Raw genomic sequence first — 24,485 nt, 5'->3', positions numbered from 1 at the left:
GACCTCAAAATTTAAAATTTATGAAAACAAATCTCGCAGCAAGAATTCTGGTTTCATTTACAATTAAAAGCAAGCCAGAGAAGTGAACTATATACTAACAACAACAAAGTAAAACATGAAGGGAATTTCTGTTTGGTTGGAAAAATAAATTTTTATTTCATTGTTTAAGCTGAAAAGAAAATCTGGCTTTGTGTCATTTATTCAGTTCCTCTGTGTGGACTGCCAGTATTTTAGAAGACATATTTCTCAAGTCTTGAAAAATAACTTTAAAATTGGCTGAATGTTGTCACTGCCCTGTCAGGAGAGTGCTATTTAGCTCAGCTATATGAATGATAATAGTTACATATTTGTACATTTCTGGGATTACAGAAATTAAATTGGAATGTATGTAATCATTCCACCATCAGTAGCTGTAGAGTCCAGGACAGATCCATTGCACGAACAGGGGAGTTTCTTGTCACATCACTTAATGATCAAATTCTTGTCCTAGGGAGCCTCCAACTCTTGTAGGACAATAGTAGGAAAGGGTTCTTTTCCCTATCCAGGAAACATGAAGGGGAAAGCTATGCCCACCTATAAAATGAACTTGGCATGTCATAGAGATATTTATGAACACTGGCAGTAAAAGCACAGTCTCTTATGTCTCTATTTATTTTTAGGCAAAAAGGTGTTAAACTAAGCCTGTCTTTTTGCCGTTCTGGTTTTGCATTGTGGGTTTCTTGGGGGTTTTTTCCCCCCCGTCTTTGGCATCATTTTAGCTTGTGGTTGCACTTCCTCACCAGGATTAGCAGATGTACATTGCTGGGTGCAGCCTTCTTTTTTTCAGATCTTTTACCTGACCATTTAGTTCTAATCTGAGGGTGGTTTTGGTAATGAAAATGTATCTGCCATGTGTTAATTTGTGTCTTATGTAAATAAAGACTTTCGTGGAAAGTCTTAGCATAGTGTAAAGAGTATTCTTCCTGTCAAGGATGGTGTTGAAGCACTGAAAGAAGTACAGCTGTCTCAAAACACTTTATGGTGAAAAAAGCTTGAGTGTATTGCAGGCTATTTATGGATCAAGCTTGGCTGCATTCCATAGGAGAGATTTTTCCTGTAATTCTGTACTGGCATGTATGAAAATGTTGTCATCCTTTTTGTAAGAAGTCACAAAGGAAAAACAGATTTTTGAGAAATTGTCCTGGTGGAAAGCATTCACTTATTTGTCAACACAGATATGTCCATTAATTTCTGTATGTTTACAGTAACTGCTTGTTGATGGCACTGCTGGTCAATTCTATGGCAAAGATCTTCTGCTTCTTTACTTTCTTGTGATGTCTGAACTTTCCAGAAGTGATTCTGAGAGCAAATGTGACTTCAGCAAAGAAAGTTACTTAGTGTTCAAATTCAAAAAAGCCTCTGGTGTTGTGGGAAAAGCAGTTGCAAGGAGGTGGTTAATACTTTAATAGTGTTCTTATCTAGGAAGTTGCAAAGAAAAGACATAAAATTCTAATACAATTTCAAGAATTGTGAAATTGGGATAGTATCTTACCATAAGATTATGTCTAAACACTTCTATTTAAATTAGCAACTACTTCTTTTTTTCAGGAAATTTGGAGAGCGACCTCAACCGAAACGGCTCACAAGGTAAGCATTAAAGAAACTCAGTATTTAACAATTTTCTGAAGTTACTCCTTGCATTCCCAGAGAAATTAGGTTAAAAATTTGTGGGTTGCTGACCCTAGAATTTTAAATATCAAAGCTTTTCAGTTATATATGCAAGCAGCAGCCAGAAGTACAATTTTTAACACACTGGCTTATTTTTAATATGAAACTCAAAATGCATTTTTAGAAATGGCGTTGACTTCATGTATCAGTTATTGTCGGTTATATTGTAGGATGTGGATCTGCTTGTTTTTAAATCCTCAGGAATGAGGTGATTTGTTTCTTGAGTCAAAGTGAGGTTATGCAAACCTTTTTGCTGCCAGAATTGAACACGGTGTTGTCAACGAGTGATCGGAACCAATTTTTGATGAACCCCAAATAATCAGAGAGTATCAAATAGAACTATCAAGTCAATCCATTCTGGAAAGTATTTAGGGTGACTGGAGTACAGTGCTTGATTTGCTCCTGGCCTGCCTGGGATGTATATACAATACAAACTGTTAAGAAGTCACCTTCTTTTTTCAAACTGCTTTAACACAGTCTATGCAAATATTTATTATTCTGTGCCACCAACTGGGCCAATTATAATTAGCTCCTGGCTTTAAAATCCACTATTTGCTTGAAAGCAAAAAAGGATGTGCCATTTGTTTTTGTAGTTTTGTGTGGTGATAGAGGAAGCCTCTTCTCACCCTGACAGCCTCTGTTTTGAATGAAATGATACCTTATGTTAGCACATGATGGGGGAGAATATTTACATTTTGTGTTGTGAATATCTGTCTCACTGCATTTCTGGGTACGTTTTAGGTTAGCTTGTCGTCATTAAACTTCATTTCAATGCAAAATTGACCCGTACTGGCTTACAGGTATTTGAACAAACATGGTGGTTGCTTGTTGGCCTGGCAGTCTTCAGGGATATTTGAAGATACTATGGTTTAAGTTATGAGCTGCTTTCCATCTTGAGTAGTAGCATCTATACTATAACCCTGAAGTTATTAATAGAATTTATCTTCCTTCATTTAAAAAAATGAACAAAAATAGAATGTATCTTCTATGTTTCAAAAAGAGCAACAAAAAAAGAAATTACTATGCAATGAGAGCTTTTAAATAAGTTTTCTATTTACTATAGTTACTCTGAATTTTATGTGCAGGATTTTAGCTACTAGGTATGCTCATTGCTTTTTCCTGAATGCAGGGTGAGTATTTAGAAGTGCCAGCCATCCTTCAAAACTGCAGTTTGAAAACCTTTCCTGTGATGATAGAGGTTGGAAACAAACAACCTAACTTTCCTCTGAAGAGAAAACTGCTGAAACAGAACAACTGTCACCCATATTTTTAAGATTGACTTGTTTATGCAATGCTGAAAATGTGTCTGTAAACCCTTAAAAGCATTTAGTTCAATTATTGGAAAATTGCTGTGGGTTTTTTGTTTAAAGGCTGTCTGGTTTGACTAATAATCTCCAGCAGAACTACACTACTCTGTTCATACTGTGCCAGTTAGTTTTAGATGTAAACTGAACTAATACTGCCTTCATGAAGAATTTTAGCATTGAATAATGAAAAATGTCACATAAGATATCAGTGGGAGGGGTCGGAGGGGGAACATCACTTGTTCTCACAGGAGCTTGGATCGTACAAATCCACTGTAGAAACAGACCAATAGAAAACACAAATTTTCTTCCTCATACAATGCTAAATAAAGATTAGGTAACATTGAGCAGTTTTCTTGTGTGGGTTGCTGGGTTTGATAGTAGTCAAGTTTAATAGTAGTCCTGTCAATGTTTTTAATACAACAGATGTTCTTAATTTAGTATGAAAATTGTCAGATTAAAAGTTTTTAAACAACTTAAATGCAGCTAATATATATCATAATGAAGTGTATAATAATAATTTCACAGTGTTTTGGAGTTTAAAATATACTCTTTAAAAATTAGTAAATTTTTAAATTTACTGTAAATTAGTAAGGCTGTGGGCTTTGAAACAGTTTTTCCAGCTGTACTTTCATGGATAAACATCAGTTTTATCAATGTCAAATGTAAATAGATCAAGTTAGTCCAAATTTGAAACAGCAGTTCAAGTCTATTCTCTGTTCTTATATCCTGGTATTTACACAGAAAATCAGCTCACTAATCACTAGACATTAATCATGTCCTCTGCAGGTGTGACAAACACAAGAATTTGCAAAACGTCATTAGCAAAGCTGAGTTGTCATTGTCCAACCCAGCCCTGGCTCAATCTACTTGCTTTTCTCTATGAAACTGTGTGGGGATTTCTTTTGGAAAAGGCCTGGTCAATAAAATACTGCTTTGTATTTTCCATGATTTTTTTCACTAGAAATGTTTGGTTTTCCAGATCTGTCCTAAGGGAATTCAATAGTTGGCACAGTTCACAGAAAAAAAGACAAAAATCCAAACAACCAAACAAAAAAACCTTCTTGCGTAGGGTTTTATCTTTTCATATAAATTCCTGATAAATTCATAATTTATTTCTCTGGTAGATGACTTTGAAGATGAGTGCATTGGTGGGCATTCAACCCACAAAAGCTCCTTCAGGAACTGGTGTTCCTGCCAGCACTCCAGCACAGCTGATCCCTAGGGTGTTGAATTTGGCATGCTGCTTAATGAACAGTTAGATTATTATACAGAAGAGTGACTGGCTGTTATTGTTCTCTCGCTTCTCTCAAGGAATTGTTGTTGGTGTGTTTGAGGTAATTACAGCATTTATATAACATCTGTAATTACAGTGATGATGAACAGTAAAACATTTTTTAGTTTTTTTTTTACCTGATTGTATGCAGAAAGTAGATCTTTTCTCTAGAAAACTAGATGAAACAATATGCTGAATAATTAAATTTTTTCTTAATATCTTCAAAACCAAAAGAAAACTTGTATAGAAATATTGCACTGAGTTGGTAAAAGCTTAGACAATATGTCCTTATCGTGAGATACTAAATAGGTCATGAAGAAAATATTTAACAAATAAAATGTGTTCTAATTTGTGGCAGTGTGTTTAATGAAATAGGGCTTTAAACATGGTGTAATTACTGGCATTGGTATGATTTTACATCAGAAGAATTTTTTTTTCTGGAAAATGTAGCAATTGTAAATAATCATAGACCCCATATTGCTAGTTTTGTGCAGGATAGTTACTTCTTTTTCCTGTGTAATTGTCTTAAACAGTGAGCAAACACATCTTGACCCTGCTAATGATGGTCTTTTTGGAATTGCAGGTCCTGGAGTTTTTTCCCTAAAGCTGTTTTCATTTTGTTGTAAACAAAACCAAAAGAACTTCCAAAGCTTATATTGTGTTTTGATTTTTAGGGAAGCAATGCGAAATTACCTGAAGGAGCGAGGTGACCAAACAGTGCTAATACTCCATGCGAAAGTTGCGCAGAAATCATATGGAAATGAAAAAAGGTAACTTTTTATGCTGTACTGAGTCTGTCTACAGCTGGCAGCTAAGGAGACTACACTGTGTATTTGGGTGCACAGTGCTTTGCAGAATTCCTCAGATTGCACTGTAGTCTGAAGAAACATAAAATGCTTCCTCCTAAATCATTTAATTGTGTAACAAGTACTGCAAACCTATAGCATTCAATGGAGTGATGCCAGTTTCTACCAAGAGGTTCCCTATCTATGGGCTAAGCTTTTCTTCCGTTACTTAAAATTGTTCTCATTTTAAACCTTCCATTTTAATGTTGGAGTAAATGAGGCAATCAACAGTGAATACTTGCAGAGGAGTTTTTTTCTGAATAATTTCACATTAATATGAAACGGAAATTGGTAGCCTCAGTAAGATAAGTTTCTGAATTGCGTCTGTAATAAGTCTAACAAGAATGATAGGTCAGTCATGACTGTATTTATGATAAACATTTTCTTGCAAAAATGAATACAGTACATGTTAAAATTATAGGTACTTTTCTAAGGGACAGAATCTGCAGGAATACATGAGAATGAATGCTTTTTAGGCAAAGGTGCTTTTCCTGCAGTCTTCTCTTGCAGTCTTCGCTGTATGATGGTTTTTTTGCGTGACTAGTAGAAGCAAATAGGATGCTTCTTCATATGTAGGTTTATTGACCTAACAGTTGCATTTATTCATGCAGGTTATCTCTGATTCATCTGTTTAAGAATGGAAGCATGTCAAATGAGTGTAGAAAATTTTAGAGCTTTATAAAAGGAGATCAGGAATGAAAATAATTGGTTGTTGGATATCAAATAGTATGGTGCTGAAATGATTGCTGTTGTGCTATGGGTATGAAATGAAGGTGTGGAATAGTCACCAAATCAATCAGGTTGGAAGGGACCATGTGGGGACATCTGGTCCAACCTAGAGCACATGGCACAGGATTGTATCCACATGGTTCTTGAATGGATCCAGGGAGGGAGACTCCACAACCTCTCTGAGCAGCCTGTTCATGTGCAGTCACCTGCACAGTAAAAAAGTTCATCCTTGTGTTCAAGTAGAACTTCAGTGCTTCAGTTTCTGCCTGTTCCCTCTTGTCCTATACATACTAAGGTTTCATTTTTTCAGTTTAAATATTTTTACAGCTTAAGTTTTTCTTAAGCTGTAATGTGCCATGTAGACTGTCTCTAATACTGTTCTGCTAGTTCCCAGACTGTCAGCATCAGTAATGATGTCCTCTTGTTATCAGCATAAAGGAAACTGCCAGTTATTAAATCCTTGGATCCATGTGTGCCCTAAGGTACATACTAAAACTGAATGATGAATTATTATATTCCTGTTTCTTCTTTTCTTCTTCTGTTGAGTTTTTAAATTGTTTCTGCTTTATTTATTGCAAACTGTGGCCTTTGTTTCTTCATATTTCTGGAGTAAGCAAAATTAGTAAAGTTCTAATGCTGCTTTATACAGCTCAACAGTCAAGTTTTCATCATTTTTACATTCACCATTTCTGAAGTGAGTTGGTTTGCATCCATCTTAGAAAGAAACTTATTTTATACCCATTTTTGTAGACAAATTTCCTGTTTTCCATGGGATTTCATTGTGGCATTGATATCATCTGGTAATTTTTTGGACCTTAAAGAATACCTTACTTTGCATTACTTTTGTAATGAGGAATTCAAGTTAGAAAAGGAATTTTTTTCTTAAATTTGATATCTCTTTCAAGTAAATATAGAACTTAAACCTAGAGAAACTTCCACCTCTTGTTCCAGTCTTTATTTAGGTCTTACTTGTTGCATAATCGTGAAAAATGCTTGCCATTAGCAAACTTTGCACATCATAATTAAAAGGTTAGCACAACAACTACTTTTCAGTGTTTTGATGAGGGTTACTAGGTGGTGAAATACTCTGTTAAGTGCTTACTGTAGATGGTGCAGATCTCATGTAGCTTGGCCTGTTTTAAATAGGCATCACAGTAACACTATTCCAGGTGCATGGATACAGACTTTCTAGGTTAATTTGAGAGGTTTTGGTACTCCTAAGTAACTGGAATGAAGGGAATTGACTTTTTTGAGTCGACCCTTCATATGAGCCTTGCACTTCACAAAGTCAGTGGTTTTTAGCTTAGCAAAGAAGCCAGGAGGTAAGAAGCTCAGGTTGGGCTTTAGTTGAATTTAAGACTGTGGCTAATATTTACTGTTGCATGATTGTCACCTTTCAGAGGCATTCAGCTGAGCGACTCAGGTGCTGTTTAGTCTTGATGAGTGTTGGTATTTGGTTTGCACTTCTTGTAGTGTTTTCCATATTTACCATTGACTGAGAGTTGTCTCTTCAAAGTTTGAGCAGTCTGAACATTCAGCAGTTTGAAAGACTGAAGTGTTTTGGATTCCAAGGCATAGTTTATCTAAAGACTGGGAGCCAGATAGGGATTTTGATTGTGCTGTTTGCAGTTAAACATGATCACTGCTGATTAGCATGAGAACGCTGTAGCTGCATCTTGTTTTGGAGCTGTTAGTGAAGGAGCTCCTGTAATTTCTGATCAAGTACTTCCTTTCTCTGAACTGAGTGTGCCTGTCCTCTGGATAAAATTTGTTATTGAGAGCATAGCTTTTTCCAGGGCTTACCCCATGGCTCCACTGCTTTGTCCTTAGCACTGTAGTACCTAATGATTTTTCACTTTCACCTAATGATTTTTCACTTCTGCACTTGGGTTGCAGGAGTGTCAAGTTATAACACTACTCTCCAAACTGAAGTAAATAATTGAGTTCTTTAGAGGATGTTGTTAGTTCTTTAATCTCCTATGAAGAAAGATTGCTGAGCAGTTTCATACTCAGAACAATGTGAGTAATTGACAAACACTTGGAATTCACCAGCAGATACAAAGGAGAAACTTCCCTTCCAAAGTCACTCTGGATATAAAATAACTAGCTAGTAGAAGCATCTGAATTCTCCTGAAGGCAAGGACTTTGATAAGATGAACACAGAGATGACTTGGATGATTTGAAAAAGCAAACCTTTGTGACAGAAGCCTGTGGTTTGAGGAGAGCATTGAGTCCATCAGAATTAGGTAGAAATTACACGAGTGGATCTTATTTCCCTTTAAGCCCTTGCTTCCTAGCAAGGTCACTTGGAGTAGCTTCTCTCCTTGAAGTACCACATTTTCTCTGTATTGATTGGCTTGAATTGACTGAAGGAATACTGTTCTCTCCTTTGATGTTTATCTGATCTAATACAGTGTTTTCAAAGTTCCAACCTGGTTCACATTTTCTGTATTGGACAGAATATTCATAGCTAATTTCTTCTGTACATGAGTTCATGGAATGGTAAATAGAAAGTTAAAAAGACCCAAGACTGTAGCTGTCTTTGCCTGAAAGCTGAGAAAGAGGTAGATATATAAGAAGGAAAACCCACTCAAATTGTGAGTGTCCAGACTCTTTCTTCATGTTTGTAGTTTTAACCAAACTTACAATTTTATCAGCTTTAAAAGTTTCTTTGTTCAGTAAGTTTTCAAAGATGTTTCTCTGCATTCTAATTTTAAGAGTGCTTTTTGTTGTGGTTTGTTTTCATCAGTGGGTTACACCTTGTTTCTTACAGGTCTTTATTGCCATCTAGTGGCTGTAGTTATTCAAAGAACTTGGTTTAGAATAAAGCTGAAATGAGAAAGGGTATGAAAAAAGTAGTGATTTTCTTTTTTTGTGTTCTAACCAGTAAGATAAATACAAAAGAGTACATAAAGAAAGAGGGTAAATTTGTCATGTTCTTTATGGTGTAATATTTGGAATAGAAGGGATTTTTTGGATTTTTGTTTTGATTTTGTTTTATCAAAGCATTGCTCTGTTAATAAACGTTGACACTAATTTTTAATCCATGCATAACTTCTTCATCAAGAATAGCTTACAAACGATGACCACAATACTTTTGAAAGAAGTTCATAGATCTTTCAGCTGTATACCTATTGGTATAACACCTGCTTTGCTGTGTTGTAAATAGAACAAATGCAAGTGAAAAATTTTGACTACAGATTTATAGTCAAGAAAGAAGGTTTGAGGAGTTTTTTGCCTGCAGACAGTAAATTTTTATTCATTCTCATAACCACTAAGACTTTTTAAACAGCAGTAAGACTTAAAATTTGGTGATTTGTTTCTCTGACAGAAAATATACATTATTTGTTTCCATTAACCAAAAATACTACAAATACTTGCATTTATTTATATTGTTCTTAATACGTGTATTTAATTTTATGGTACTGTTAACAGCACTTTGGTTAATCTATTAAGAATTCTGTAACTTAAAAAACCAATTTATATCTGTTAACTACATGTGATCGTGCTGGAAAAAATAATGCTGAATAGGTGAGATAAATAGGAGTTTTACACTAGATTTTCATACTAAAAGTAGCATTAAATGGTGTTTAATAGAAATAAGAGTCATTTAGGATGAAAAAGACCTTTCAGATCATCAAGTCCAGCCGGTTACCTGGCACTGACCTCTCTTGCCCAGGACTCCCACAGACACTTCAGAAACTGAATAATTGTGTCCTCTGGTCATTTTGCATGACTTGGAGCCCACAGTTCAGTTTACTCCCCTGCCCTGACATCTGCCCACCAGCACAACTGGCTGCTGCCCCAGCGTGGAGCCTGCTCCCCCTGCCTGGAATACAGATGTCCCAAGCCCAATTTAAAAAAACAGAAGAAGGAAAAAAAAAAAAAAAAAGAAAGAAAAGGCCAGAAAACCCTCACCTGTAAGGTAGGAGTCATTGTTGGGTTGCAGAAGTGCCAAGTTATAACACTACTCTCCATACTGAAGTAAATAAAATAATGAGAAACTTTTTCATGTTCCCCTCCCTTACATGCCTCCTTAGCTACCTCACAGCTGGATGTACTCATTCCACTTTATCTTTGATCATAGTCAAATGATGATAAAAACACAGCAGCTTGTTTGCTAACTACAACCAAACCTTTTCAGGATTTCGGCTTTAACAATTTGCAGAAACTTCAAGACCAATGCATTGTATTATAATGCTGAATTTAATTTTGAACATATTGCTATAAATAGCATCTAGACTGATTAGAGTCAGTGCTGCTGAAAATTAGGCCTTATTTTTTACACATACTGATGAAGATAAAAATTATCTATTCCATTTAAATACTGGGGAGAGATTTACGGGATTTATGTGTGGACGGAATAAACGCCCTTCTTGCTTATGACAAAACTCTCAACATTTAGGAATTGTAGTCAGCAGTTGTCCATTAAATTAGTTTGTGGAACTGTTCTCTGTGTATTAATTGCTCCATCATGTTAAGCACCTGCAAAAGACTATAATAACTTTTGAGGCTTTTTTTCCTTTCTTTCAGAATCTTTTTGTAAGGTATTTTAGGGAGATGCAGACTGTTACCTGGAATATATTGAAGTGGAAAGATTCTCAGTGACAGTACATCTACTGCTGATTGATTCCATAATGTTCTTTGTTTTCAGGTTCTTTTGTCCTCCTCCATGTGTGTATCTCATGGGCAGTGGATGGAAGAAAAAAAAAGAGCAAATGGAACGGGATGGTTGCACTGAACAGGAGTCACAACCTTGCGCCTTTATTGGGATAGGAAACAGTGACCAAGAAATGCAGCAGCTGAACTTGGAAGGAAAGGTAGAAAAACTGTAATAAACCACTAAGATAACTAACTGCAAAGGATATTATAGTTACATGGTGTATATTTCAAAGAATGCCCTTTCTTATTTTTGGATCATTTTCTTTCTAAGTATTGCATAGTGGTTTGAAAAAAAATCCCTCAAAATATTTAGGACAATTGAATAGTTGGTTTTGGCTCCTAGGGTCATAGCAAGGTACTAACATTTAATTTGTGGGTTGTTGATGCAGACTCAGTAAACTGTTAGGTTATTTGCTAGACATCAGTGGCTAACTAAAATATGGTTTCTGGCCCAAATTCTCTGTCCTGCTCCTTGGCTTGCATGAGTGGATGGATAATCTTATCAAGGAAATATCAAAACATCTGCTACTTTAAGTTCCTTTGCCTAAAAATGCAATTGAAGTAGCATCTTAAAAATTTAGTAGGTCATTTTTACAGTGGTATAAATTGCTAACAAGATTTTTTAAGGTGTTTGTGATGACTTAAGCAGTTGGAATAGAACTAGCAGCAGAAGTGTTCATTTTACCTGGTTGTTTTATTAAGCAGTATTTTATAGCTACCTGGTATTTCCAGCACAGTCTACCAGAAATGCTTCATATATTCAAAATAGGAAAAGAATAAAGAATAATTGAAGTTCTTTATGAGATTTTTTTTAACTCTTTTGTCACCTAGCATAAACACTTAGCCAAAAGTAACTTCCTTGTGTTTCAAAACCCAATCATTTCCCATCCTTTCAAGAAAAGTTCAGCTGAATACATTTTCTGCACAGGTGGGCCCTTGTGCATGCCTAGTGCAGGGTCTGTACAGCCCTAATCAAATGTAATTTTTAGTAGTGCTCTTGACCCCTCACAAGTGGCTTTGACACAGTTACGGTCTGCAGTCATCTCTTCTAGTCCTGGTAAGGGTCTTTGGAATGATGATAGAATAATGAGGTTGGGTGCAGAACTTCACAAAGCTAAACAGTCATAAAAGAAATGCATAGGGAAGAGATGGAAAAAACAGGTCCTCATCTGTTTTAGAAACTATTGCATCAATTTTCCTATTTTATTCATGGTTAAATATGCCTAGTTTCTTGAACTGGGTTGCCTTCAAAGAATAAACCGCAGTATGTTTTCACCTACAGAATTATTGCACTGCCAAAACATTATACATATCAGACTCAGACAAGAGAAAGCACTTCATGTTATCGGTAAAAATGTTCTATGGCAATAGTGATGACATCGGTGTGTTCCTCAGTAAACGGATCAAAGTCATCTCCAAACCCTCTAAAAAGAAACAGTCACTGAAAAACGCAGACTGTAAGTATTTCTCTGTTTCTTCTTTATTTAGCAATTAATTTTGTTTCATACTACTTTTTTGTTATGTATTCTAAGGTCTGACTACAAGAGAAATAAATACATTGAAATTTTCAACTCCAGTTTTTTGCTGTATTTTAGAACTGTACACTTCAGTGTATTTTAAAATATTCCAATATAGATAGGTTACCCTGTTGAGTTGTATGCAGTCATGGCTAATTATTTAGTAAATATAATAGGCCCACCCAAACCCCCATGTTTTACGAGGAATGAATTCATGTAGACAAGTGTATCAAGTGTATAAAGAATGTTCTACCTCAACTTTCTAAGCTTTTGGATCTCTTTAATTGCCATGATCTGGTGCTTAGAATGTTTAGATCAGTATCAAAGGGATTGCTTTCAGATTGTGATAAATGAGTAGCAGCATGTTATCCAAACACTTTGTCACATCACAGCCACCTTCTTGCTGTCTCATACCATTTTCATGTTGTTCTGATTTTTGTTTTGCATGTTTCCTTTTAAGTAGCCATTTAAGAAATCTGTATGGTGATATTTCACCCAGATTTATTTGCTTACCATGTTTTTCAACTAACGGTATCTCTGGTGCTAATGTATAATTGGGAACGTTTTTGCTTTTCCTCCACCTTTTTTTGCCTGCATACCACTGGAGCACCTCAAGAGATACCCTTTTTTTTTTGTTTGTTTTTTCTCTCTCTCTTCACTAGTGCTTTAAAAGGCTCTTCCATCTGTGTTGGGCTGGAACCCATTCACCTATGGAATGTGGATCTCGGGGCCGCTAGCTTGGCACATGACTAAAGGCAATCTGTTGCTGTGCAGTTCACGCCCGTGGGCTCAGAGTATGCACTGTTGAATTTGTGTTCAGACAGATAGTTTTGATGGACAGTGAATATGAACCAAGCATTCTTCAATAGTAAATATGAACCAAGTAGAACAACATGCCCGTTCTGATGGCAAAATTTTAGTTGCTGGTTTTTTTTTAGGGGAGCAAACTTTACATTTCTCTCTTTTGAATGATAAATATGTTCAGATCTGAGAACATTACAAGTTGCATGGTTATAATTTGACATAGTTACATCTGTCTTCCTTTCAATTGCTTGTGATTTGTAAGAATACTGTGTCTTTATATTTCAAATATTCTTCAAATGATTGCTGAAAGTTGTCTTAAGTACTTCTCAAGGGCAAGCTAAAGCTTCTGCTTAAATCAGCTGCTGGAGAACTATGAACAGAAGGAGTGTTCAGCTGGCAAGCTCTAGCCCATTTGGCTAAGTGGCATAATTCTGTGAGCTAGCATGCCTTTGGAGAACAGCCACTATGTATGTTATTGCACTCATAATTTTATGTCTATTTTTGGTCTGTCACAAATATAAATATTTTCTAAATTCACCAATATTTCATAATTAAGTCTTGACTTCAAGTATTCTTCAGTTTAGTTTATGTTACTTGTGATTTTTTGATACTTTTCTATGTAATAATGAAGTAATTTTATAATCTCAAGTCTGTATGTGTTCCTTGCAGTATGTATTGCATCAGGGACAAAAGTGGCACTATTTAATAGACTTCGATCCCAAACAGTTAGCACCAGATATTTGCACGTAGAAGGTGGTAATTTCCATGCCAGTTCACAACAGTGGGGAGCATTTTACATTCACCTGTGTAAGTAAAAGCAAATCTGTATATTTTTCTTCACCTTCTTTCCTTCATCCTCACAAAAAAAACATCCTGCATTTTTTCCTCCATATTAATTGCCCATATGCACACTTGTTTTGTTACTGAGTGTATATTTGATGTAACAGTGTCATGTTAAATGTTTCTCATATCAAGAAAAATGGTGATTAAAACAAGTAATTCTGAAAATTCCTGTTTCATGCAGTGGATGATGATGAATCAGAAGGAGAAGAATTCACAGTGAGAGATGGCTACATTCATTATGGGCAGACTGTCAAACTTGTATGCTCAGTTACTGGCATGGCACTCCCGAGACTGGTACAGTTTCATTTCTCCAATGCTGAACTAATTTATAGATGGCAGTTTAGTGTAATTCCATAGTTGGGTTTGCAGTGTTCACAGATTTTGGTCTTGTATGTTGCCTTTGGGTAATTTTGTTTCTGCAGATTATTTCTCTAAACAAAGAACAATTTGTAAAATAAGATAGGAAATTTTTCAGAATTTAAGCCTGCCAAAATAGGTTAATCTGTCTATTTTAAAAAGAGTATTGTAGATTTCTCTGTTCCAAAATGCTTCAAATATTGATATTGAATAGATGAATAAAATATTTTCAGCCAGTAGGACTCTTCCATGTGTTGAGTTCCAGTATAACTTTAGAAATGCTTGACTGATTTGAACATAAAAGCATTTCTGTGTACTCCTGAGGATATATTATACCAGTAACAGCTTGCAAAAAACATTTTTTCATCTTTATTAATACTATCTGTTTTAAATCTTAAACATGGGAATTGCCTTTGGAATAACCAGTTAAGGTTTGTGAATCAAATAAAATATTACTTCTGGATACACAATACTGGGTTTTGTAAATAAAGTTAAGTATAATTATCGAATTTTTTTTCCCTGTTTTATGCACTTAATGCCAGCCTTAGTGGAATTTTATGTGATTAATAATCAATAGTGCTTCATACGGGATCTTCTGTGAAATTGTGGTTTGTGAGCTCATTACAAGTTTTGTACAAGGCTCTGCTAATTCCAGTTTAGGTAGAAGCAATCTTTAGAATGCACCAATGTAAAAACAGACTTCCTGCAGTCAGGCTTTTGTTCCCCTTTCCAGACTAATTTTGCTGGGACTGTAATGTGAATTTCTCTCCCAATACCAAACTTAGCTAAAAGAAAAAGATAATAGTCTGCTCAGTGTAAAAGGTACAAAATGAAAATTTTGTTTGACAATAAAAGCAGTTATACTGGTTACACTACAGATATGGTTCAAGCGCAGGAAATTCCGTAAGAGGATGTCACCTTTTTGTGGGCTTCATGTTAATAGCTTTTATTGATGAAATGAGATGCCACCACTTATTATTCCAGAAACCTTATTTGTAAGTAGAAACAGATTAAAACAAATTAGGCTAAAAGTTCCCGGTTTGTTTGCTATGGGGAACATTTGTCGTACTGCTTACAGGACTGATGGAAGGTGATGCAATTAAAAGATAACTTGCACGTATTTTATAAGCAAATGCAAAGAATTTAGAAGAAAAAAAGTAACCTTTAAATTTATTTTGCTAATAATACTCTCTGTTATAATTGGATATTGCAGAGGACAATTTGGTTTCTGATTGTCAGCTTAGAAATATTCAGGCACTTTGGCTGTTGCATCTGGTAGTGTTGCATGAAGCAACAATTAAACTTCTTTCTAGGAGTTGAGTTAAAATTACGAGCTACAGATTTTCACTATCTAAGGGAATAGCTCTTGATTTTAGAAATTAATTGGCCAAAGAGATCTGAATTCAGTCAGCAGATATTTTTTCACTGCACTGCCAAATGTAAGGAACAATTGTTCTTTGCGGTTGTCTTTAAGTAATATTTAATGACCAACTGCTGATAAGATATGTTGTGATTGTTGTTTCCAAAACTGTATTTAAGGACATCTCAATACCTTTAGTTAATCCTTATTTTAATTCTTTTCCTTCAACAACCAGTTTGCCACAGAATGTTGTTGATCCTATCAGTAGTGAAAGATTCTGTAGAAACATATTAATTACTAAAAATAGTAATTAATAATAAATGAAGATAACAATATAATTAATAACTACTCTTTTACACCAGCAAATGAAACAAAAGTAGATTTTGCAGAAGCTTCAATTTTTTCCCCACTCCTTCAGCAAAAATAGATAAAATATATATGCCTGCAGCACATTGAAGTAGTACTGGGTATCACTTCCATGTTGTGTTCTTGTTTCAAAAGCATTAAGAATTACGAATCTAGTGTTGGTACCAAAATGAGAGGCATGGAAATCTTATAAAAATTACTTTTCACTTCCTTTACTGACTGTATATATATAATAAAGTATAGAAATTGTTCTAAGTATATATGTACAATTTTCATTCACAGATAATTCGAAAAGTAGATAAACAAACGGCATTATTGGATGCAGATGATCCAGTATCACAGCTCCATAAATGTGCATTTTACCTTAAAGACACTGAGAGAATGTATTTGTGCCTTTCCCAGGAGAGAATAATCCAATTTCAAGTGAGTTGTTCAAAACTATTTCAATAGATAAGTGTAATTGCAAAGTTTTCTCAAGTATCCCCAAAATATGTATGAATGCCATTTTTGCAGTAGGTTTTGATTGAGAGTCTAATATTTTGTTTTGAAAAGAGAGGATGGAAAGCAACAAATTGTTATCTGTGCCTTTCCAAATCTGTTTTTCTTTTCTCATAATCTTCTTCCATGTCTGTCTGGAAAATGAATTCTGGTTTCTCCAGTGGAGAAATAGGAAACACGCTAGAAACTTGTGCATGTGGTCATGATACTGTGGCTTACATGTACCAATGGAGTTGGACCACTTATTTGTGTGTCCCTTTCTAGGTTACAGCAAATAGGAAATGGTACAGTTGATAATAGTCTTGTTTCATGATGAAGTCAGCAGAGCTGCCATGTGTTGCTCTTGGCTAAGAGAGTAAACATAGACAGCTGTGGCAGTTGCCCACAGTAACTTGAAAAGCCACAGAAATTTGATTTGTCTGTAAAGAATAAAACTATCTTTGAAATATTTTTTTCTCCAGCAGGTGGAGAAAAACTTAGGGTTTTAGTCTCTTGTAGGTTAGCATGCTTGTAGCACTTTCACATGGTAATTCCTACCAGACCAAGAACCCTGAGATTGGCTCAGCTGGTCAGAGCATGGTGCTGAAAACAGCAAGGTGGTGGGGTCAGTCCCTGAACATGGTTGTCTTTACTTGAGTTGGACTTATGACCCTTGTGGGTCACTTCTTACTCAGAATATTCTGTGACTCTGAAGACTTTGACTGAGTTCAGGACTACCTAAGTATTGCAATTTTCTTTAAATATTTTGGGGTCAGCTCAAATAATAAAGGGTGTTGAGGGATAACGCTGTGCTCCAGGAAGATGGCCATGCTTGGCAGAGATTCAGGACTTCCTTAGAGCAGCTGTACCTTCTTGGGTAAGAAAAATAGAAGTAGGAAATTAGAAGCTAACATTGAGAATGTCCCTTAATTTAAGGGAAGGGACAGGAAGGCTTGGTAAAGAGTAATTTCAATTCTGTCCTGAACTGGGACAATGGAAAAAGAATATGAGAAGCTTTGTTCCTATTTCAGTAAATATTCATGACCTGTGGTTCAGAAGGGACTAGATCTATTGTTTCTACCCACAGCACACAGCAGAAATATGTATCTGTCAATATATATTCTTGTAAAGGAGATGGACTGTCATTAAGAAGGGAAAGCTGTGAAATGTGAACTACAATAACTCAGGATCAGCCTGCTATTTAATCATTCTTAGAGCACTGTATGGGAAGTGCTGAATGAAGAAACAGCTCCTGCTTCTCTGACAGTTGCCTTAGTTCAGCATCCTGGAATTGCCTGTGGGACTGTTAGGATGTCCTACCACTCTTCAGTTTCAGCAGCACTCGTGGAACCCAGTCTGATAAGAGCTCTGAACTTTCTGCATGGGTAGGAGTTAGATAAAAAGACACTCCCTATCCTGAATTGTCTTAGTGGAGTAGGAACCTGCTGCTTATACTTGTATAAAATCTGTTTACTTGTATGTCAGACTGCTAGCATGCTTTGGTAGGTGAAATCACAATGAAAGATAAACTCTTTCTTCCAATGCCAGGAGAGAAATCCTGTTTTATCTGGGTTTTTTATTTTGGATCAGAAAACAAAGACCAGGGAAACAGCATGTGTATACTGTTCCTGTAGTAGGAATCTAGACGAACTGTGGTCACTCTTTGAAAAAAAACAAAGAAAAACAAAAACTCAAAAAACCCCAAAATAACCAAAACAACAATAACAACAACCCCCCAAAATCCTGAAACTTAAGGATGACAGGTCCCTTTTGGGTAAATGGAAATAGCCCTATAGAGAGACCATAGAAACTTAAAGCAAAGAGGCTGTAAAAAGTCTGCAGGTGAGTATGAAACTTGAAATTCAGTTGCTGAACCACCAGCCAGATCTCTCTTTCAAGACATGCATGTGTTCTGGGGCATGGAGGGAGAATATAAATCTTGCCTTACTGGATCAGAGCACATCCCTGTCTGTGCCCAGTCTGCCAGCAGCAGCAGGAGTTAGTGCTTACAGGAAGCAGGTGGATCTGGTTGTGTTTCACAGTCCAGTGTGGTTGTACTCTGCCAGCATCCACACTTGTACCAAGTGTTGTTAAAGGCTGCATTCCTGACTCTTGTCTTTTAGTGACATTTTGTAGATGTGTTCATTGGTTTGATAACCTCAGAATGTGCAAATGTTCTTTTTCTTCAGTAATCTGTGTCAGAAAGTTCAAGAGGTTTCCTGTTCCCTGTGTAGTAAATGTTTGCTGGATTTGTTTTGAATGATGTAACAATTTCTGTGAGTGATTCCTACTTCCAGTTTTGCAGTATTTAGTGAGCAACAGTTCTGCATTCACTTAGCCATCAACATCTTAATTTCTTCTCTCCTGACTGGAAAAAGCACAGTATTCCCCATTTCTTCTCATAAGTTCAGCATTCCTTGGTGATTTTAGTTGCTCTTTCTGTCACTTCTCTTGTTTTTTCTCCCCGACTTTTTTAGATAGGGAGACCAGAACTGCATCCAGTATTACGGAATTAGGTGAACAAAGGATTCACACTGGCAAAATAATACCAGATAGTTGTTCTCAGCCCTGTTTTCTGATGGTGTCCAGCATTGTGTGTCCAGCTGCCACTGCACATCAAGGTGGTGCTTTCAGACAACTGTCACTGGCAACCCTACGATCCCAAGTTGTAACTTCTGTCTCCAGTTGAAGCCAGACAGTACATGAGTACTAAGAATGATGTTAAGGCATTTTAATCTTCCAGTACCACCTGTTGAGAAAATTTAGTTAAAAAAGGAAAGAAATGGTGAGAAATGTCCTTGGAGCCCTATTTGGAAGTGACAAGGAATAATGCTTCTCTAAAAGAGGAATTGAAACCTTTAAATATTTCTGTAACAGACAGAGTAATGTGTTACTGAAATGATTCTTGATGTAACAGGATTTTGAGAAAAAATTCTGCTGCATTTGCCTTCCACATCATGGACTTAGGAAATGTGAAAAAAAGTCAGTCAAGATATCTTTTACAGGGTTGTTCATTTTTTCAAATAAAACCCATGGTTTTATTTACCATGATTCAAAGTATATCATTCCATGCCAACAAAAAATGCTATCAGCCCATAGGAATGGTGTCATGCTTCAAAATAGTATACAACAGTTCCTATAGAACCCCTCTTTTGAAATTGGGCTAGTAATTCAGAAGCTGTGAATGTTTCTGATGGAAGTTTAATTTGGGCATCTTGAGTTTGGAGAGATCTGTAGTTACTACCCATGTCACACACTTCCCTTGCCAGCTGTTTTCAGTGCTTTTTACATGATCATACCAGAATGAAGAGTCCACATGAAAATGCAGCTTTGTTTTTTAACATCTAATATGGAGAACTCATGCTAATTGAAGTTTATCTGCCACTTTGAAGAGTGAAGGTTAAGGTTACTTACCAATATATCCTTAAAGCTTAATGAAAGGGAAATATAATCTAGTTATTAGAATTTTTTGTCCCATTTTTTTCTGTGTTTAACCTATACACAATTTTTGTATGGGTTGCTAGGTGGTGAAATTGTTCAGAGAGGCTTCTGTTGCTATAAAAAAATTGTTTGTGTATTTTCTGTGTATCTACCTATCTATGTATACTAATTTAGTAGTATTTAGAGGAAGATACTAGATGACCTTTGAGGTCCCTTCCAGTGCAAGTCATTCTGTGATTCCATTATTCTAATTTGTAAGGCTGTCACTTCAGCTTCTCTCCTGTGTCTCTGCACAAACGCTGCAATACAGGTTTGTGTTTTCCATCATTGTGTGGAGGGTGAAGAACTCTAAAAAGAAAAAAAAACTTGAGCAGATGAAAATCATAACTAATGAAAAGCATTCCACTTCACCCTGTAGCTGTTTTAGACATCTTGCCTTAATAAGAGATCTGTTTTAAAGCAGCTGCTTCCAGTTGCTGTAGTTTTTTTTTGTTAATGCCTATTGAATAACATTAAAACTTTGAAAGTTGAACTAAAATAAAACTCAAACATAAGGTTGGAGAGGTGACAGTGTTGTAGGTGAGAGTTATGGTGTTCTCACAAATACTAGTTTTCTAGTAGTTTTTCTGAAATGTGAAGGGGGTTTCTCTAGGTCATTTTTAGAAGAAAACATAAGGAAATGTGTTTTTGAAATAACAGGCATTGTTACTGAGTTGGTTTTTAGGTCTGTGACTTGACAAACATCTCTACAGATCAGATTTTAAACTTTTCTTTCTCTCTAAGGCCACTCCATGCCCAAAAGAACCAAATAAAGAAATGATTAATGATGGAGCTTCTTGGACAATCATTAGCACAGACAAAGCAGAATACACATTTTATGAGGGGATGGGTCCAGTCCATGCTCCAGTGACACCTGTGCCTGTTGTGGAAAGTCTTCAAGTAAGTTAGTAGTTTGTTTTAATAAACTGGTTTTCTGTGAGATTATTTTTGTCTTACTCATGTAACCTTCATGGTATCCTTGTGAAATACTGTAGGAAAACAGTCTTAATAGCTTTATAAATAATAAAATTACTTTGTTGTAATAATTTTTCTTTCTTACATTTCAGAATACATGAGCCTATCCATCATAGGAATAATACTAATATTGTTGTATACAATTAGAATTTTATATCTGAAACTACCATGGTAGTGATATCCTTAGGACTTCTGTTTGATTATTTAGAAATTGTTTTTGACTCTTGCCAATTACAGATCAAAGAGAACCTTACTAAAAAAAAAAAAAAACAGCATTTGGCAGAGGAAAAACTTAAAGCTCCCCTAACACCCCTCTGAAAGATTTTGTTCTCTGTTTTCAAAGCCTTCTTGACATCTATTCTAAACAGCTATTATCAAAACTTGGAAATTCCTTCATAGGATCAAATTAATTGGCAGTATCTTTTAGATGTGTTACTACTTTATACTTCAGTTGTGTAGATTGTGTTTTGGTTTTGTCCAGCTGATAAAAAGAGCACTGTAAGTTCTTATCTGCATGTAAAGGTTTTGTTTGGGAGTTTTTTTGGTTGGTGGAGTTTTTTTTGTTTGTTGGGTTTTTTCTGAGGGGAGAGTGTTTATTTTTAGTAATACATATTTGGGGGGGATTTTCTTGTTCTTTTTCTGTTTGCTCCATTTCCAGTTGAATGGTGGTGGGGATGTAGCAATGTTGGAACTTACAGGACAGAACTTCACTCCAAATTTACGTGTCTGGTTTGGGGATGTGGAAGCTGAAACCATGTACAGGTACAATATTTTCTATTTACTTCTGTGGTGTTTATGTTTTACTGGGTGCTTTGAAGAGTGTATACTTGTGTACACACTCAAGTGTACACGTTTCTGCACTGCAGAAAGGGGTCTGGGAGTGCTGGTTGCCAGAGGCTCAGGATGAGTTAGCAATGTGCCCTGGCAGCATGGAGGCCAAAGTGCATCCAGCTGGTCAGAAGATGTGTCTGTGCCACTGCAGTCAGCACTGGTGCAGCCTCACCACCAGCACTGCCTGCAGTTCGGGGCTCCCCATTAAGAAGGATGTTCAGAACATGTCCAGAGATGGTGAAGGGCTCGAAAGCCCAAGGAGTTGCAGCTGAGGACTTTGGGCTTGTCTGGTTTAGAGAAAAGGAGGCTGAGAGGTGACCTCATTGCTCTCTGCAGCTTCCTGAGGAGGGGAGGTAGAGAGGGAGCTGCTGAGCTTTGCTTCCTGCTGTCATGTGCCAGGATACCTGGGAATGGTTTAAAGCTGCCCCAGGGAAGATTTAGACTGGACATTGGGCAGCATTTCTTTACTGACAAGGTAGTCAGACACTAAACAGGCTTCCTAGAAAGGCAGTTGATGCCTCAAGCCTCTGTGTTTCACTACATAAAGGGAATTGGGCTTTAATAATTGGATTGTAACTTGTGGTCAGCCCTGAAGTGGTCGGTGTGTGCACTAGTTGAATATTGTAGGTCCCCTTCTGTTGTGTTGTATTGGTAACAGAACTATTCTATTGAATGCTTTCAACTTAAGGACATTGTACTCAGCTGACTCTCCTGTTTTTCAGATGTGCAGAGAGCATGCTTTGTGTTGTTCCAGACATTTCTGCGTTTCGAGAGGGCTGGAGGTGGGTCCGACAGCCAGTCCAGGTTCCAGTAACTTTGGTCCGTAACGATGGCATCATTTACTCCACCAGCCTTACCTTTACATACACACCGGAGCCAGGGCCACGGCCACACTGCAGTGCTGCTGGAGCAATCCTCAGAGCCAACTCAAGCCTCATGGCCTCCAGTGAAACAAACACAAACAGTGAGGGAAGTTACACAAGCGTCAGCACAAACCCCACCAATGTCACATCATCTACGGCAACTGTAGTTTCCTAACTACTGTTGTTTGTCTGGACTTTCATTGACTTTTTGTGCTACATTCAAGAGAACTGAACAATTTTTGTGGTTTCATGGGAAAACACTTTTCCATTTTAGGTGATATGATTTCAACCTTGTTACCTGCAAGTGCTGATCTTAAAAACAGAAGCCACAATAAAAAAAGAAAAAACCAACATCCGAAACATAAGAACTTTATTGAAAATCTATTTTTCAGCTGTGGTTTTTTTTAGTGGGCAAGAAACAAAAATGTGGCTGGGATACATGTTGAGCAAACTAGAAAACATGAACACAACATAGTTTTTATGGACCAAGGAACTTGTATAAGCTTTAGTATAAAAGGTACATTTTCACCATACCTTTTTTGTATCACAACATATAGTACACTTTTGTTACCAAATAGTTTATATTTTTTTTTCCTCTGAGCTTTTGCTCTGAAGTATATTCAGGTTCCAAGCCTGACCATGCTTGTATAATCTAATTACCATACTCTTCCAGTTTTAAAAAAAAATATATATTTTTGGTCTGTGGCTGGAACTGTTCCTTTTTTTAAACTGAAGTCTTGTGACTTTTTATGAACTGAAATTGTTTTTATTTCAGCAAGTAGAACCTTGTAAAGGCCAGCATATTTTTTTTAAGATTATATGAAGTCTGTGCAAAAGCTTTAAAAAATGCCTCTGCCTTGCCTGCAATACATGCAATGTATGTTAACTTTAGTGCTCTGTTTTCAGTCATTGTTAATAGTTATTTCTGTTTTTCTTTTTTAAATATGTATTTATAGTGATAATTCATGAGGTTCTAACATTACATGAGTTTTTTTTCCTAAAAGTGGCATCTCAAGCAGTCATATTAATGATTGTTCATGTCACAGGCATATGTTGGTGTTTTTGAAGGGTTGTTACTGGGTTACTCCCCCTCTTCCTTGCTCAGTCATATTACATCTGAAAATGTTTCAGGATCTGTTCAGGTTTTTCGAATCTTGTACATAATTTGTATTAAGTGTAAGTTAAATGTTTTATTTCAAAAGTGGAATGTTCCCAATAACTTCATTTGGCAGCATGTCTTCTGTCTTGTTGGCATGAAACTAAAGTACCATGAGAAGTATGTGCTACAAATGGGATTGGTAGGTGATGCCCTTCATCACTTGAGAATCACAACAAGCATGTTTTTCTTCATACTGTTCAGTAAATTAGGCCAGACTTTTGTGTAACACTTGTATTGAGAACGTGCTTTCATTGTGAAGTGATCATACAGTAATAACTAGAAGTAAATTTTATTACTTAGAAACGGGCAAATAGAAAATCATAAAAGCACTATGAAGATGTCAACTCCTCCCATCCTTGTTTCCTGTGGGTTTCCCTTTCCCTGCCAACAGCTTGTGCAACATTCAAGTCTTCTCTCCAGCATAAATTCAAGGCTCATTTGCACTTTGACTTTGTTGGTTGTTGCATTTGTTTTTCATTTTGACTTTACCATGTTTTGTCCCTCCTTGTAGACCTGCTTGCTTCATTTGTATTTGAACGTACCCCAGTAGTTCATTTGTAGTCACAGAGCTAGGCATAGACTTGTAGGACAAGTTCTGACAGTGTGATCTTCCTCTTTAAAAGCCAAAATTTCATGGTGTGTTCAGCCTTTTCTGTACCCTGAAGCAAAAGTCACAACTGCTGTGTAAATGTGAACCTGTGGTTTCCTACAGTGCATTGCTTACAAGCTTACCTGTTGACCATTTTCATAGGGTTTTTATTTCTGACCACTGATTGCAGTTTCAACACCCACCACCATTTTAAAGCATCGTCTCTGCACCATATTTGTGTACTCTGACGCTCCATTCTACCTGTTTGCTTTAGTGCTCTGTTGTGTGTGTGAAAACAATGTGTTTAAAGGAAGAAATTGGTTATAAAACATATTTAGCAA

General features: G+C 36.3%; 1 protein-coding gene across 1 annotated transcript in view; it reads left to right on the top strand.

The window, feature by feature from the left end:
- Window positions 1-22,747, top strand: part of RBPJ (recombination signal binding protein for immunoglobulin kappa J region) — a 53,375-nt gene extending 30,628 nt beyond the window's left edge. Inside the window, exons 2-11 of the mRNA XM_066549176.1 lie at window positions 1,588-1,626; window positions 4,962-5,057; window positions 10,516-10,681; window positions 11,806-11,980; window positions 13,514-13,651; window positions 13,869-13,981; window positions 16,053-16,193; window positions 20,472-20,627; window positions 21,361-21,464; window positions 22,256-22,747. Of these exons, the coding sequence (XP_066405273.1) occupies window positions 4,969-5,057; window positions 10,516-10,681; window positions 11,806-11,980; window positions 13,514-13,651; window positions 13,869-13,981; window positions 16,053-16,193; window positions 20,472-20,627; window positions 21,361-21,464; window positions 22,256-22,571 (1,398 nt within the window). The 5' untranslated portion in view covers window positions 1,588-1,626; window positions 4,962-4,968 and the 3' untranslated portion in view covers window positions 22,572-22,747. The remainder of the gene's footprint in view (window positions 1-1,587; window positions 1,627-4,961; window positions 5,058-10,515; window positions 10,682-11,805; window positions 11,981-13,513; window positions 13,652-13,868; window positions 13,982-16,052; window positions 16,194-20,471; window positions 20,628-21,360; window positions 21,465-22,255) is intronic.
- The last annotated feature ends 1,738 nt before the right edge of the window (window positions 22,748-24,485 follow it).

This window comes from Molothrus aeneus, chromosome 4 (genome assembly GCF_037042795.1).
Source record: "Molothrus aeneus isolate 106 chromosome 4, BPBGC_Maene_1.0, whole genome shotgun sequence".
Taxonomy (NCBI): domain Eukaryota; kingdom Metazoa; phylum Chordata; class Aves; order Passeriformes; family Icteridae; genus Molothrus; species Molothrus aeneus.
This window is presented reverse-complemented; position numbering and strand designations above follow the sequence as displayed.